This window comes from Vombatus ursinus, unplaced genomic scaffold (genome assembly GCF_900497805.2).
Source record: "Vombatus ursinus unplaced genomic scaffold, bare-nosed wombat genome assembly UNPS02009205.1, whole genome shotgun sequence".
NCBI lineage: Eukaryota > Metazoa > Chordata > Mammalia > Diprotodontia > Vombatidae > Vombatus > Vombatus ursinus.
The window spans coordinates 19,987,613-20,004,275 of NW_020948983.1; the positions used below are offsets into that span (position 1 = coordinate 19,987,613).

The following is a 16,663-nucleotide window of genomic DNA, read 5'->3' on the forward strand; positions in this document are numbered from 1 at the left end:
GTGCAGAGAGGTCCGACTAGGAGCAGTGAAGGAAAAGCGGACTGGCAGCCAAGCCAGCCAATAAGAAGCTCAGCTTGACCCGGGCTAGACCTATCCATGCAACCCCTCCCGCGAGAAGGCGGGGCTCTCAGCTGCAGGCAACCCGCAGTCCTTCTCAGTCTCAGGTGAGGACCGCAGTAGCGGAACACAGAGCCAGGTAAGCGGAGCTAAAGGGCCAGACTGAGGTGATACCCGGCGGAAGGGAGGAGGGTAACCCAGAGAGAGAGGGAGGAAATAAATTACCAGTCCTGCCACTTTATGTGCTCCTGGAGCTCTGTGGAGAGTCTTTGTGTCCGGGTTTGGGGAATTCCCTAGTTGCTGGGGGGAAGGAGGGGAAGTCGCTTTAATCTTCCTCTCGGGAGTCGTGGGCGAGGGGAGGAGGGGAGCATAGCAGGATGGGGGTGTAGGACTGTGGAAGAGGTCGGCCTTGGGCAAAGAGCGCAGGTATGGGCCCCCTAATCTCTTGGACGGGGGGCAGGAGAGAACCTTCTATGGAGCTGTCCCTGGTACTGAAGCCCTCTCCTGCCCCCCCTCCCGCCCCCTTCATCCCCCCTCCCCCAAACCCTGGGGCTTCTTTTTATTGAATATTCATCCCTTCTTGAATATTCACAAGTATTCTCGGAAGCTGGGGGAGGGGGGGCGGAGTGGGAGGAATGGTGAAATTCCCTGAGACAGCCTCTCCCCTAAGGCCTGAAGCCAGACGTCTCAAGTCTTTGGTCCCACCCCTTTTGGGTCCCCTCTTGGGCCCCAGTACTGGACATGGACTCTCTTCCCTAAAATCAGTATCAGGGCCCTGGATGGAGAATTACACAAGAAAGCCGAGGTGGAAGCAGGAACTGGGGAACAGAGCCGGGACTGAGATGCTTCCCCGTCCCTAAGGGTCTCGATGCCTGTTTCGGGGTGGGATGTGGGGAAGGTGACTGTTAAGGGGGCGTCTGCCTTGACACTGCTCCCTCTTGGCCCTAAGATTCCACCTGTGTCGCCAGGCCTAGAATGTCATCGATGTGCAGATACAGTCAGAGGGAGTGAAAGGCCCCTAGGGGCCTGAGACCCTCCACCCCGGGCCTCCACCCCGAGGACTATGTCCTGTCCTGGCCCGAGCGGCCCGCTGCCTCCAGGGCGAGGGTAGCAGTGAAACACAGCCGGTCCAGGGTTGAGGCTCGAGTGGATCGTGAGACCATAGAGCGACCCGCTGCCATGGACCCTCTGGGCCTGGAGGACCTGTCTTCGGGCTCATTGAGCTCTCTCTCCTCCCGCGGCCACCTGGGCAGCGACACTGGCTCCGCAACGCGATACCTGATGAGGAGGCAACAGCGGCTGTTGGACAGGCCCCCCCGTGGAATTCGAGCCTCCTCACCCATGGGCAGAGTCATCCTCATCAATTCCCCCATAGAAGGTAAGGAGTGCGCCTGCAGAGAAAAGAGGGGCCCAGGACTGGGAGGGGCGGGCATGGGGGGAGTGCAGCTGTGGGGAAGCGATGGGGGCAGCAGAGATGAGAGACAGGTGGTTTTCAGCCCGCTGTGCCTCAGCGCTCCCGCTCTCCTGCTGCTCCACTCCTTCTGACTCTTGTGAGTCAGATGCATTGAGTTCCCTCAAGCCTACTTCGTGTTGGAAATGAGGTAGAGGTGGGGCAGAGATAAGAGCAACCATCAACCCCTTTGCAGTAAGCCGAGTCACTCTTGTCTTGAGAGCCTAACAAACATATATCTAGGACAGGAGAACCTAAAGAAGAGAAAGGTTCATTGGGCAGAAAGGAGCAACACTCACCCCTACAACTGCTCCTGAATGTGACCAGAGGAGTAGGGCTCCCAGGTTAGGTCAAGGGACCAGGGCTTCAGAGTCCCCAGGGCCTTACCAAAAAGGATTCTGAGTGACTGGATGTCCTGGGCACTGAAGGATAACTATATGGGGCTGTTCCCTCCCAGCTCTAGCTCCCTCAGAATCTAAGAGCAAGGGAGTGTCTTAAGTACAAACTCTCAGTCATAGAATCTCTGTCTAATATCTGCCTGAAGGGGGCAGCTAGGTGGCAGCTAGGTGGCGCAATGGATAGAGCACCGCCCTGAAGTCAGAAGGACCTGAGTTCAAATCAGGCCTCAGACCAAACATTTGACACGGTCTAGCTGTGTGACCTTGGGCAAGTCACTTAACCCCAATTGCCAAAATATCTGCCTGAAGCAAGACTCTTCTCTACAACAATCTTATTTCTAACTGCTCCTTTTCATGCTCTCTTCCAATCCATCCAAAGGTATTTTCTGATGACCCTGTGTGTGCTGTCTTGTGTTGGCCTGTGCTTGTGGCTTAGGCCCTTAGCTCCTCCCAGGGAGCTCACTTTCTGGCTGGAGCTGGAACATGTGTCTTGAACTCACAAAATGACATCATGTTTGCTCTGAGCTAAATGAATAGATGAGTTGCTAAAGGAGTTTAAATAAGAGATAGATCTGTATGAGCTAGGTAGGGAGCTGGGGATAGTTTCCCTCAAGGGAGTCAGAATAAATGTGCATCCTGAGAAGGCAGGATGGTTTAAATTAGGGAAGCCCAGGAAAATAAAACAAAAGCTTGGAGACCAGATGTATTGAAGAGGAGAAGTACAGTTAGAAAAGTAGGCTTTAGTCAGACCACAGGGGCCTTGAATACTGAAATAAAGTGCATAGAACACCTTAAACCTGGAATTTCCATCCTTGCTGGCTCAAAAAACCTAAAAGAGATCAGGTCCCAGGAAAAGGAAGGAATTTCCAACAGTTGGGTCTATCCTGTAGCATTTTCCTGTTTTCATTACTACGAGAGAGATGGGACAAGTGTTTGAACATCCTGCATCCCCCTCCCCATCTTTTCTTCCTAGCTACCTCCAACTCCACAACTTACTTAGGATATAAGCTCCTTGAGAATTGAGATTGTTTCATTCTTGTACATATTTGTAGCACACAGCAGGCATTTAATAAATGCCTGTTAATTAACTCAAGTCCATGCACTTCCAACCCCTGAGTTTCTTTCCTCCTCCTTCTCTCCTAGGCCCCACTCTCACAAGGCCACAGATACCAGAAACACAGAGGCAATCTAATTCCAGAAATACTTACAAGCACCTGACTTCAGGAACACTTGGTTTCAGAAATGTCTTAGGTCCATTTATGCCTAATTCTATTAGGCTGCCCCAACCACATTAAATTTTCAGAGAATCTCATTCTCTTAAGACAGGAATTCTTTTCTTTTCTTTCTTTTCTCTCTTTTTTTTTTTAAGTGAGGCAGTTGCGGTTAAGTAACTTGCCCAGAGTCACACAGCTAGGAAATATCATGTATCTGAGGCTGGATTTGAACTCAGGTCCTCCTGACTCCAAGGCCAGTGCTCTATCCACTTAGCCACCTATCTGCCCCTAGACAGGGATTCTTAACCTGGGGTCTGTGAACAGTTTAAAAAATATTTTTTATTTATAACCATATTCCAATAGAATTAGTTTGTAATTCTATGTTTTATTGGATTCATTTAAAAGCATTTTTCTGAGAATGGCTCCATAGGCTTCACCAGACTGCCAAAAGAGGGGTCAATGACAAACAAAAGAAAAAAGAAAAAAGAAAAAGATGAAGAACCCCTGCCTTAAGAGAATCCCAAAGTTGCCTTTATATAAAGGGATGGGAGGAGGGGGATAGTCTCTACCCTGGAGAAGCAATGGCTTCCTCTACACCTCCACCTGGATATCTCCCTGGCCCCCAGTTCATGTCCCCATATTGAGTCTATTAGGGCCTCCTCCTGCCTCTGGTTTGCTCAGGCTATGGGTGGGGGGGGGAAGAGGAGGGAGAGGGGGAAGGGCAGGGGAAGTAGGGAGGGAAGGGGGAAGGGGGGAAGGACCTTGGGCTCAAAGCTCTATCACATCCCGGGCGCCATGGGGCAAAGGTTATTCCCATTTTATAAATAGGCGAAATGAGGCTCAGACATGGAAAAGGCCCTGCCCTGGGTGGAACATCCCCCCACTCTCCTGCTTTGGGCTTTGCAGCTAAAAGGAGAGGCTCCTGCCTTAATCTCTTCCCTACCCTACTCCCACCCCTGATCGCAGGCCTCGGGCCCCAAGGTCACTTACCTGACCAGGCCAGGGTGGCCATGTTGAAGTCATGGCTCTGGATGGAAGCCTGCAGCCTCAGAGCTACTTTAGCCAGGATCTTTAAAAAAAAAAAAAAAAAAGATGGCTCTGAAAAGGCCAATGCCAAGTGGGTCGCTCTACTACCAGCCTCTCTGGGGCAGGGGCTGGCTGTGGGTGCATGGCCCTTTTAAGATTCCTCTCCAAAAGCCCCACAATGCCATTGGTGCTCCTCCTGCCCCTGCCCCATCCCACCGAGCACCCAGTGCCCTGGTGCCCCCGGAGCCCAAAGGGAGAAGGGGGCAGGGGGAGGGGCATCCTCTTTTGTTTAAAGAACCTCTTCAAAACCCAGACCAAGGCCGCTGGGGATGGGACCCTCTGGCCTGTGGCCCCAAACAACCTCTTAGCTTCTAAGTCCAGAACCTTCCACTCCTGTACTAAGTTTCCTTACCCCACTTCCCTCCCGCCAGAGACAAAGCCCTACCTCTAACCTTGAACCTCAACCCCTCCCCCAGACTTTGAGCCTTAAACCTTCCTAGGTTCTCTGTTCTGAAACACCTTCCACCTTTGATCCTGAAACCCTCCGGCCTTTACATCTAGAACTTACTGCTAATCTTAGAAACCCGAGCCCCACTCCGCCCACCCCAGCCTTTGACTCTAGAACCTCCTCAAGCTCTAGCCTAGAATGGGTCTCCTTAGCTCTGAACTGAGATCCCACCTTCTCATCTCTGAGTCTCAAGTCTTAGGGCCTGGAAGATAAAACCAGGCTTTGAGCTTTATGTTAATGAATTAATCTCTGAGTCTAGAACTAAGACAACTAGCATTTATTAAGCACCTACTATGTGCCAGATGTTGGGCTAAACCCCGGAGATACAAAGAAAGGCAAAAAGCAAACAGCTCCTGCTCTAACGGGGGTAACAGCATAAAAACCACTCAATACAAACAAGCCATAGACAGGATAAATTGGAAATAATCAACAGAGGAAAGGCACTAGAATTAAGGGGGATTGAAAAAAGGCTTCTTGCAGAAAATGGGACTTTACCTGAGACTTGAAGGAAGTCAGGGAAGCCAGAGGGTATGAGCAGCACTTCTTCTGCAGTTAAGCTTGGAACCATGGAACCTATGAGCCTAGAACCTAGAACACTCATCCAATCTTTGAGCCTGGAACCAAGGAAGGAAGGAAGAGAAGGAGAGAGGGAGGAGGGAAGGAAGGGTTTATTAAGCACTTACTAAGTCCTAGGCACTGTGCTAAGTGCTTTATAAATATTGTCTCATTTAATTCTCATAACAACCCTGGGAGAAAGAGAGAGAATGTCAAAGTAGGGGTAGGAGAGCAGGTGTGGATATAGAGACAAAGAAAAATCCAAATCTTTATATCTCAACCTGTACACCTCCATGTGGATATCTCTCTGGCTCCTCAAAATCATGTCCCAAACTGAGCTTATCAATGGTTGTGATATCTCCTTTGTCTCCCTAGTTCAGAACTTTAGGCCTGTCCCCAGAACCAGGTTTGGAGGAGAGCCCATCTTTGGTTTGGGATTAGGGCAGTAGATCAAAGATGGCCTCCCCTAGATGGTGCTAAACCAGCTCTATGAAAGATCCAAAATCCTTTATGACTTGGTTTTCCTCTCAGGTCTCCACTTGATAATTGTAGAATTCAGAAGCATGAAGAGACCTCAACATCCTTCTAGTGCCCACCCACACCTGAACCAAAGTCTATCTGCAATACACCCAACAAGATCATTTTAGCCCTTTTAATTTTTTAAAGACATCTAGGAAGAGGGAACCCAATACCCTCCTAAGGTAGTGCTTTCTATTTTTGGATTACTGATTCTTAGGAAGCTTTTCCTTACATCAAAAACTAAATCTATCTCTACATTGCTTCTACTCAATGTTTCTAGTCCTGCCCTCTTGAGCTAAACAATACATTTAATCCCTCTTCCATGTGACATCCCTTCAGAAACTAAAGACAACTATCATATCCTTCCCTAAATCTTCTCTTATGCAGGCTAAACATCCCCAGCTTCTTTGGCCCATCTTCATATGACCACGATCTTGAGACCCTTCACCAATCTGGTTGCCTTCTTCCAAGACAGTCCATTTTATTAATGTCCTTACTCAGATGTGGTCCCACAAAACTCTAACTGTAGTCTGATCAATAAGACTATCACCATTTCTAGACTCCTTCCATTAATTCGGTGTAAAATTGCATTGACATTTTTACTACCATATCACACTGCTGCCCAGTATTGAGCCTGCAGTACACTTAAACCCCCAGATCTTTTTCAAAAGATCTGCTATCTAGCCATACTTCCCCCACCTTGTGCTTGTAAAATTGATTATCTGAATCCAAGTATAAAGCTTTTTATTTATCCTAATCAAGTTTCATCCTGTTAAGTTCAGCCCCAAAGTGGTTCTGGGAATTTTATTGTCATCCTAAAAGATAAGAAGACCATATTTATGAAATAACCAACCATCCCTCAGCTCACAAAAGGGAATGCACTATATTAGGTTCCTTTTGATCTGTCTTCAATGTGTACCACAGTGTCACCATTAGACACATTGGAACAGCCAAGTAATTTTCAGATATTTGGCCTGATCACAGGTATACACTTATGCTACATAAAGGACTTTGTAGAACAGCCACATTAAATATAGATCTAAATGCAAAAATTGACTAGATGCATCCAGTACATGAATAATATCCAGAGAAACTTATTACATTCAAGGGTGTGGGCATCATTCTTCTGTGTAGGTTTCACAGTTCTTATTAAATATGAAGGGTGCACTTACAATATGCTAGGCACTATGCAAAATAGGGTGAGGTCTTTGCCCTCAAGGAGTTTACATTCTCTTGGTGCTGCTGGTAAAGGCAAATGGCCTCTAGTTTGTTTAGAACTTCTTGGCCCACAGGATCACTTGTCACAACAGTTTTTAGAAAGAGAGGGCAACACCAAATTTTAAGGTATCGAAGATTTAACTCATTTGCATTGTACTAGCTATGCTATTAATAAATTTTTCCAGGGTATATGTGGAGCGGGAGGGTAAGGAGTGATGTATAGGTAATTTTCTTCAGTGTTAGTAAAAGAAACCATTATACTATTCTTTCTTGCTCCTTATCCCAAAATTCTAGAATTCTTGGCCAAAGTTTATAGCAATTTAATGTCACCTGCCAAATCATGAATAGGCCTTTTTTTGTGTGGGTATCATAGATCCCGTTCATTCTAGTGGAAACTATGGACTGCTTCTCAGAATGTTTTCAAATGGACAAAATAAAACACATAGAATTACAAAGAAAACTGAGTGTATTAAAATAGTTATTAAAATATAAAAAACAAAAACTTTGTGGACTCCAGGTTAAGAACCCCTGGTGAAGGGAAGGAACAGTAGACTGCTTGTGTAAAATCACCCTCCCTGCACCTGGTGGAGCCAAGCAAAGTAAGTTTCTTCTTCCACATGACAATCCTCCAAATATCAGAAAAGTGCTATTATATCCTCCTCATTCATCCCTAAACCTTCACTTCTATTCTCCAAGCTAAACATCCACAGCCCCTTCAGTGGATATACTTATAGCATGGTTCTGAATGACCTCTTATTCTATCAGCTCCACAGGGCTAGACACAAGGTTTGATATGTGGGGGCTTTTTATAAAGGGATGTATGAGAAGAAGAGGAGAACCTTTTTTCTTTCAAATGGAGTCTTTAGGTGTCATGCCATATGGCAAACACCCTCTCTGGCTTATTAAATAAAAAGTAATTATTAATAATGATAAACTGGTTAATACTTTGCATATATCACATATGTGTACAATATACATATATGAACAAATATGTCACATATATTACAAACACTTTACACATATATCATCCATATTTGAGCCTAACAATAACTCTGTGAGGTAGGTACAGATGAAAAAGGCTTGGAGAGATTAGGTGATTTGCCCAACGTCACACAGTTGGTAAGAGTCAAAGGTGAGATTTCAACGCAATTCTTTTCTGACTTCAAATCCAGTATTCTTCACACTATGCCATGCTTGCCTCCATAACCCTACACGCCTTAGACTAGAAGGGATTTTACAGGCTGTCTCATCTTCTCCTCTGCCTCCCAGGCAAGAGGTCCCTTCACTGCAGTAGGGGAGATGGTCTGTGATATCTCACTGTGCTAAAATAGCTAGGAGTACCCCCTGGAAAGATGAGTGTCCGAAACGCCAGCTCATCCTTCTTTGTCATGTTTCAGCCAACAGTGATGAGAGTGACATCATCAATGCAGTCACTGTGGAAAAGAGCCCAGCAGGAAAGTTGGGCTTCAGTGTTCGTGGGGGCTCGGAGCATGGCCTGGGCATCTTTGTCAGCAAAGTGGAGGAAGGGAGCAGTGCAGGTGAGTTTCTGTCATACTCTCTGGGTCCTGGGGACTGAAGGGGCAGACAGGATGAATTGAGAGTTCCCAAGCTGCGTAGGGAAGAACTCAGCTCATCCAGTACCATTGCAGAGAGAGCTGGGCTCCGAGTGGGAGACAAAATCACAGAGGTGAATGGACTTAGCCTGGAGAGTACCACTATGAGCAGCGCTGTGAAGGTGCTGACGGGGAGCAGCCGTTTGAGCATGATGGTGAGGCGAATGGGCCGTGTGCCTGGGATCAAGTTCTCTAAGGAGAAGACCACGTGGTGAGGGTTCCCTCTGTCCTACCTTCCCCTCCCCCGAGTCACCTTCACCTGGATGGGGCCTCTGGGAGAAAGAGTTGGGATTCTGAGGAGAAGGGCTCTGCAAGGAACCTGGAAAGTACACAGGTGGTCACAGACTAGTCCCTGCAGCCTGGGGAAGAGTGAGTCAGTGGGCTGAGGGAACTCCCGAATCTAAGATGGTGATATGAGCCCCTCTCTCCCTACTGGGTCTGTTACCCTATCCTGTGCCTTCTTCTCCCTGTGCCCCCTATATCCCCATCCCCTCTCTCCTCAGAGATTGCTGTTCTTTTCCTCCTGCTCTTCTTGGGCTCTTTCTTCCTGCCTGTGTCCCTTGGGCGGGCCTTTGGTGAGTGAGTCTGACCATCTTTGTGGCATTTTGGAAACAGAGACTTCATCCTCTCTTTTCCTGGGGACTCTCCTTCCCCATCTCTTTGTCCCATGTCCTTGTCCCCAAATAATGCTCACTCTCTTGGGGGCTTTTTATCTAGTTCTGGGGGAATCCTAGTTGAGAAAAGGGCTACTATCTCCCCTAACCCTTGTTCAGTGAAATGTGAGAGGTATCTAAACCTGGAGGAGGGTCTGTGGGGAGCCGTATGCCTGGGATGGGGGTGGCATTGAAGTGCTGGAGAGCTCCCCCCACCTCCTATCCCACGTTGTTAGTGAATGATGGCCAACTCTCTTGGCTGATCTGCTGGGTACTAGGGTGGATGTGGTCAATCGAAGGCTAGTGGTGGAGAAATGCAGCTCAACACCCTCAGACTGCAGCTCAGATGATGGAGTTAGGCGCATCGTGCACCTGTATACGACCTCTGATGACTTCTGCCTCGGTTTCAACATCCGAGGGGGCAGAGAGTTTGGTCTGGGAATCTATGTCTCCAAGTGAGTAGACTGGATGGGGGCTGGGGTATAGGAGCTGGGAGGAGGCCCTCGGATGGACGTATTCCGACTGATCTCCTTGGTCTCAGAGTGGACCATGGTGGACTGGCTGAAGAGAATGGCATCAAAGTGGGAGACCAGGTCCTAGCAGCCAACGGAGTGAAGTTTGACCACATCAGTCACAGCCAGGCTGTGGAGGTGCTGAAGGGCCAGACACACATCATGCTGACCATAAAGGTAGGTCCCGACCACAGGGTTGTCATAGACCCATAGGACCCTAGGATGGAAGGCCGAAATGGTAGCTACCAGGTTGGGAAGGATAAAAGTCAGATTGTAGGAAGGACTTTCTAAAAGTAGCAAGTGTAAGCACAAGGCAGCTGGTTTTATCAGAGAGAACAAGCCCTTGTTTCTCAGCAAAAGGAGGGACTCTAGCTCAGAGGGGTGGTGGTGGTGAGATGGGGGGAACAGGATGACTTTTGGAGAGAGATAAACCTGGGGTCAAGGAGGAGATTACTCCCTGGGGCCATTATATGGATAATGAAAGGAAGAAGAGGCTGCAGGCCTCCTAGATTTGATTTTTTTTTTGGTGGGGGGAGCAACTGGAGTTAAGTGACTTGCCTCAGGTCACATAGTGTCTAAGGCTGGATTTGAACTCAGGTCCTCCTGACTGCAAGGCTGGTGCTCTAGCCACTATGCCACCTTGATGCCCTCCTAGATTTGGTTCTAAGACATCAACCAGGGAGGGAGTGGTGATCATTAACCAGTTCTTGGGTCATATTCTGGCCATTGCTTAAGATATGGAAGATACTCATACCCTCTTCCTACCCTTACCCCATTTCTCAATTCCCCAATTTCCTGTCCCCCACCCCCATTCCTACACTGATCCTCTAATTTCCCTCCCATCTCTATCCCTAATGCATTCCTCTCCCCTTCCTCCTCTCCCTCCCACTCAGGAGACAGGAAGGTATCCAGCCTACAAGGAGATGGTATCTGAGTATTGCTGGCTGGACCAATGTAAGACATTCTGAAAGCAGAATGGGTCAGATTGCCCTGGGGCTCCATGTGTGTCTGGGGATGGGGTGGAGGGACCTCACCAGGGCCTGGATGTCCTAAGCTTAACCCAGAAGCCTCCCTTCCTTCCAAGAGCCTCTACCTACCAATCACTCAGCTGGGGTCCAGGTTATCTTTGAATCTTTTTTGAAGGAGTTTGACACTTCAAACTCAGCCCCCAGGTCTACCAGCTCTCAGAATCATGCCCCTTAGGAAAGCTTTGATTCAAAGAAGAGCAGGGCCTTAGAAGAACCATCTACAACTAGGGTTCTTGATGTCATGGACACCATTGGCAGTGCCTGTCCTCTGGGAGCTCACAGTCTAATAGGGAAGGCAATAACTATGTACAAACAAGATCTCTCCCAGGGAAGGCACCCAGGTGAAGGAGGACTGGGAAAGGCTTCTTGCAGAAACTGGAATTCTAGCTAAGACCTGAGGGAAGCCAGGAGGCAGAGATAAGGAGAGAGAGAGTTCCAGGTGCAGAAGCCCTGATCTGCAATAATAATTTAGCTCGCAATTAATCATGTGGCACTTTATAGTTCACCAAGAGCTTTTTGTCATTTGAACCTCACAACTACCTCACTCTGAACCTCACAACATTTGAACCTACAAGGTAGGTATTATAAGTATCATCATACATAGGCCAATCCCTTCACTTTTCATCTGAGGATAGAGCTCGAGATAAGATAGAAATTGACTTGCCCAAGGTCATTCAGGGAGTCAGTAGAGGACCTGGGACTAAAACACAGGTGTTCTGACTCCCAGACCGTAGCTTTTTCTATCACACTGCTCCCAACTTGGCTAGTCCCCTCCTACACTCAATAGGGATCTTAGAAGGCCAGCAGGAAGCAGGATGAGGCTTCTAGGGAGAAGGTAGGCTCCCGTCCATCTCCCCAGACTGACCTAGGCCCCTGCCTCTTCATAGTGAACAATGGGCCCCTGCAGCAGCTGTCACAGACATCGGAGAGTAGTTCAACTGTGTCCTCCTACTCCTCCAGCATCCCCTACAGTTCTGGCTCTGGCTCCAGCTGCCTCCCCTTGGACATGGTGGATGTTGGCCTATCCACAGAGGAGCTAGTTGGGCCAGGGTCCAGGGGCTGGGGACGGGCAGACACAGCCATACAGACTGAGCCAGAGGTCAGCGGGGTAGTGGAGACATGGTGCAGTGTCCGGCCTACGGTTATCCTCAGAGACACAGCCATCCGATCAGACGGGCCCCTCCTTGCTCGAAGATCCGGCTCTCGCCTTGGCACCACACTGTCTGAGTCCCCCAAAACAGCCCTACTCTTGGCTCTCAGCAGGCCTCGGCCCCCCATCACTCGCTCTCAGAGCTACCTGACTTTATGGGGTATGTTGGGGATGGGCGTGTCTTATTCTTACCCAATCCAAGTCTTCTACAATAGCTTCTAACTCCCTCCCTATCCCAGGTTCTGGACCCCCGTGCCTGGCTCTGCCCTTGCAATCTCATCCTATTTCCATTATCATATTGGGTCCCCTCCTCCACTCCACATAAGTCTCTCCAAATTACCCTAGGCTAAAGTTTCCCAGGGAGGTTAGGATGGAGAGGAGGAGAGAGAAGGGTACCTAGATGCCATTTCTCCTACAGTGAGATCTCTGGATGAAAGCTGGTAGACTCTGCTCCTACTCCCTCAGCCCCTTCCAGGCCCCCCATCCCCCTTCTAGACCATCTCCACCCTCCCCTGTTACTCCCCCTCCCACCCCAGCCCTCCAGCCTCCTGTCTCCTACACCCAGAGGAGAAAAAACAGCGACGGAAGGAGAAGTCGGGGTCACCCCCAGAGAAGGGTGCCCTGCAGCGCTCCAAGACACTGGTGAACCTCTTCTTCAAGGGGGGGAAGAGTGGGCGACCAGCAGAAGATGGCAAGAATGAGGCCTCAGGGCTAGAGAATGAGAGTGCTTGCAGGTTCCAGTCCCATCTGGAAGGAGAGAAAGGTAAGATTATAATTGTGATGGTTCCTATCTTCGAAATATCCCCTCACCTTGCCCTTAACTGACCTTCACTGTCCCCACTGAAATGAGTCTGGCTAGCCTTCCAAAGTGGTGAGGTTACCCCAGAACTGTTTTTCTTCTTAAAACAGACTAATGAAAAAAAATTTAAAAAAATTAAAACCAGACTAATGGAGCCTTAGAGAAGGGAAGGCAAGGTGGGTCTGTGTTCTGGTGTAAACACTTCCTTCCCCTGGGGAAGCCAGAGGGAAGGATAGACCTGGTGTGGTGTGTGTGTGTGTGTGTGTGTGTGTGTGTGTGTGTGTGTGTGTGGTGGGGGGTGGTCAGGTCTTTTATTGTTATTATTACTAGAGGCAGCTAGCTATATGATGCAGTGGACAGAGCTCTGAGCCTGGAGTCAGAAAGACCTGAGTTCAAATTCAGCCTCAGACATCGACTAGCTGTGTGACCTTGGGCAAGTAAACTAACTTCTATTTGCCTCAGTTTCTTCAGATGTGAAATGGGGACAATAATAGCACCTATCTCAAAGGGTTATTATGCGGATCAAATGAGATATTATTTGTAAAGTGTTTAGCACAACGCGTGACACATAGTAGGGCCTATATGAATTTTTATTCCCTTCCTTTCCTCCTAATAATAGCAGCTGACATTTAGGGAATAGCAGTATAAAACTAGGTTTATTTCACTGGAGACAGTGAGCTGCATGGAGAAATTGGGGATCATACCCACAGGAAAGAATCTGAATTCCTTTAGTCTGGCATTCAAGGCCTTCTAGAAGGCCCCAAACTTATCTCATTATAGTCTAATTTCCCAAATGGGAACTCTTCCTTTTCACCCTCCAGGTACATTCTAGCACCCTTGTTCACACGCTTCTCCCCACTTAAAATATCTTCCATGCTCCTTTCCAAATCCTATCAGTTGTATAAGGCCCAGCTCAAGTGCCATGTTGACATGGAGCTTTCTTCGAGCTCTGTAGCCTCCACTGATCTCGCCTTCCTCAGACAGATGGCTGTCAGGCCTCAGCCTCCAGTTTATTACTGTTAAAGCGACACAGCACCCTGTCTTATTCTCTGATTACGCGGTGTGTGTTAGGTTTGTCTTCCCAGCCAGGGCTGGGAGCATTTCTTCAATTTCTCCTGTCTCTTCCTCCTTTCCATCCCTTCCGCGTTGTGCCCCCCACATTCAGTGTAGCCAAGCCCAGGGACTGGCATAAGAGAAGAGGCGGTCAGTAGGTACTTGCTGACTTGATTCAGCCATGAGGCTGGAGCTCAGCTCTCTTCCTTAGGGAGATCAGGACCTGTGCAGAAGTTTGTTACCTGGAAACTGAGAAGGGGTAAGTTCCCCCTGGCAGTGTTGGGGTTTGGTTCTCAGAGAACATAACACTGTGTCCTAGGTTGGGTTCAGGGGATGGGGAGGGGTCCAGTGTGCATGTGGTTTGGGGGAGCATGGAGTCTATATGGGTAAGGTCCTCAAACCCTGTCTGCATAGACATCAAGAAATCTCATTCCTTGTTGGATCCTGGTTCCCTAACTGTGGGTCCTTCTCATCTCTACCTCCACTCCTAGACAGAGAGAAAGCCCAGACCATGCTCTTCCCTGGATCAGAGGGACACTCCAGCCAACTGTCCAATGGAGAGGACCAGATCCAGGCATGGGAGAGCCGTCTCCCCCTCATACAGGACCTGGCCCGGCGCCTTCTGACCGATGATGAGGTCCTGGCTGTCACTCGTCACTGCACCCGGGTAGGCCTCCCCCTGGCCTCCTCCTTCACCTGGACCTTTCCCTTCCCACCATTAAACTCCTAATATCCATTCATTTAGAGGATTAGCTTAGTGGGGGAGTGCTGGTCTTAAGAATCGGGAAGGCTTGTACTCAAAACCCATCTCTAGTATTTATTAGCTATGTAATAAGCAATCCTTTCACCTCTGGGAGTCTAATTTCCTCATCTGTGAGTAGGGATAATAATAGCAACAATCTCAAAAAAGTGCCAGAATCAAATAAGATCTATATCAAGTGTTTTGCAAACCTTAAATGCTATATAAATTATCACCATCCCCCTAAGTACCCTGGTACCCTAGTAGGAGAGGGCATCTCTCATTCTGCCTGTCACCTTCTTGATTCCAGAAGCCTTTTTATCCATACTGGAGGACATGGCATTGAGTGAGGATGACCAATTAACCAACAAGTATTTATTAAATATCTACTATGTACTAGGCACTGTACTAGGTGCTCAAGATATAAAAATTTCTTGCCCTCAAGGAATTTCTATTCTAGCGAGAAACAAAATATTCACAGATAGAGGGTATATTAAAAATGTACAATGATTAGGAAAGAAGTAGAGGTGAGGAGAGAGGGCCTTCCAGGCAAGAGACACAGTCCATGCCTTTGCACAGAGGCAGAAGACGTAATATCTTATATGGAAAACAGAAAGCATGCCAATTTGGCTTGGAGTCGGTGTAAGGGGGAGTAATTCATAATTAGCCTGGAAAGGCTAGAGGCAGATTGTGAAGGGCTTTAAATGGCAAACACAGGAGTTTGTAAGTGGTTAAACAAAAGAAGGACCTATTAGACAGATGTTTGAGGGTGTCCCTCCCTGAGGAAAGCAACCTTTTCTCTAGAAGATAATGTACAATTTTTGCAGAGGGGGAAAATGAGGTTCAAAGAAGCTTCCAACTTTGCCAAAGCTTGACAGGGGACCAAATCATCACAGCATAGAGCTAAAGGACAATAGCGCTAGAAAAAGTCTTTGAGACTGCCTCATCCAACACATTTGTTTAATAGATAGAGAAATGGTGGCTCAGAACCTCTGTGACATTAGCAAGATGTATATGATACATAAAATAGGACAGGATCTTAGGCAAGTAATTCTTCCCTGGGCTTGTTTTGTCCTCTGTAAATAAAGGGCTTCAATTAGATAATGCCTAAGGTGCCTTCCATCTCTAAATCCTATGATTCTATGTCTGTAAGTCAAGGGAAGACCCCATGGATGGCAATATTGATGCAATTTATGTATGTTTGTGTGTGCGTGACTATCTGTGGTATGTGTCTGGGTGTATGTGGTGTAAGGGTCAATGAAAGGAAAAACTTCCTAACAATGAGAAGATTCCAAAGTGGAATGGGATCTCTTGGGAGATAGTAGATGCCCCCTTACTAAGGGTCTTCTGGAAAAGGTTTAATAACCACTTGTCAAGATATGATATTAGAATGTAAGAAGAGGACATTGTTTCATTCTTGATGTTTGTGTCTCCAGCACCTAATATGGTGCCTGGCACATAGGAGGTGTTTAATAAATGCTTGTTGATTGATGGATGATGTAGAAAGGATTCCTTTCTACCTCTAGCTTCAGGTGGTACTAGAAGGATGATAAAGTACCTTCCAAGTCTAAGGTGCTATATCTCTGTATTTGTGTTATGTGTTTGTGTTTCTAGTCTGTGGACGTGTATGATTGGTAACCAGGAAATGTGCCTGTTTCCATGTGTGGTTGTGTCTCCATGCATGTCACATTCTGGCCACCAGGGGGGTGCATCTCTGCATTGCTCCTTATTGCTGGGTCACACTATGGACACAAGGCGGAGCTGTACTCCACATCATGGCTAGGCAGAGCTGTATGAGTGGGTGGATTGGGAACTCTGGGGAACTTAGCCTATATGCAGTGGTAGACCTTCACCTGACAGATGCTGGAGGTCCTCCCTTCTCCCACTCCCAGCTTCACCTTTCACTTTGACCAGAAATTCCCAGACAGTGACTTTGTCTCCAAGACTCCCAGCCCATCGCCTGCTTGTCAAGAGAAACTGCCCAGTGTCCACCTCTAGACAAATAATCAGAGTCTAGTGTTTAAATTAAAACAAAGTCACTTTAGACTAAGACCCCTGAGGTGGCCAAATGACCTACAGAAGACTGCTTTCTGCAGAAGCATTGAAATGCCCATGGTCCTTTCTCCACCCTCTCCTAAAGTGAGCCAGAACACCAGGCTCCTCCCTCCCCT

General features: G+C 47.9%; 1 protein-coding gene across 1 annotated transcript in view; it reads left to right on the forward strand.

The window, feature by feature from the left end:
• Positions 1-925: 925 nt before the first annotated feature.
• Positions 926-16,663, forward strand: part of PDZD7 (PDZ domain containing 7) — an 18,013-nt gene continuing 2,275 nt past the window's right edge. The window contains exons 1-11 of the mRNA XM_027851642.1: positions 926-1,054; positions 1,117-1,435; positions 8,343-8,483; positions 8,595-8,769; positions 9,490-9,666; positions 9,753-9,900; positions 10,617-10,677; positions 11,639-12,061; positions 12,467-12,664; positions 13,947-14,012; positions 14,245-14,420. Of these exons, the coding sequence (XP_027707443.1) occupies positions 926-1,054; positions 1,117-1,435; positions 8,343-8,483; positions 8,595-8,769; positions 9,490-9,666; positions 9,753-9,900; positions 10,617-10,677; positions 11,639-12,061; positions 12,467-12,664; positions 13,947-14,012; positions 14,245-14,420 (2,013 nt within the window). The remainder of the gene's footprint in view (positions 1,055-1,116; positions 1,436-8,342; positions 8,484-8,594; positions 8,770-9,489; positions 9,667-9,752; positions 9,901-10,616; positions 10,678-11,638; positions 12,062-12,466; positions 12,665-13,946; positions 14,013-14,244; positions 14,421-16,663) is intronic.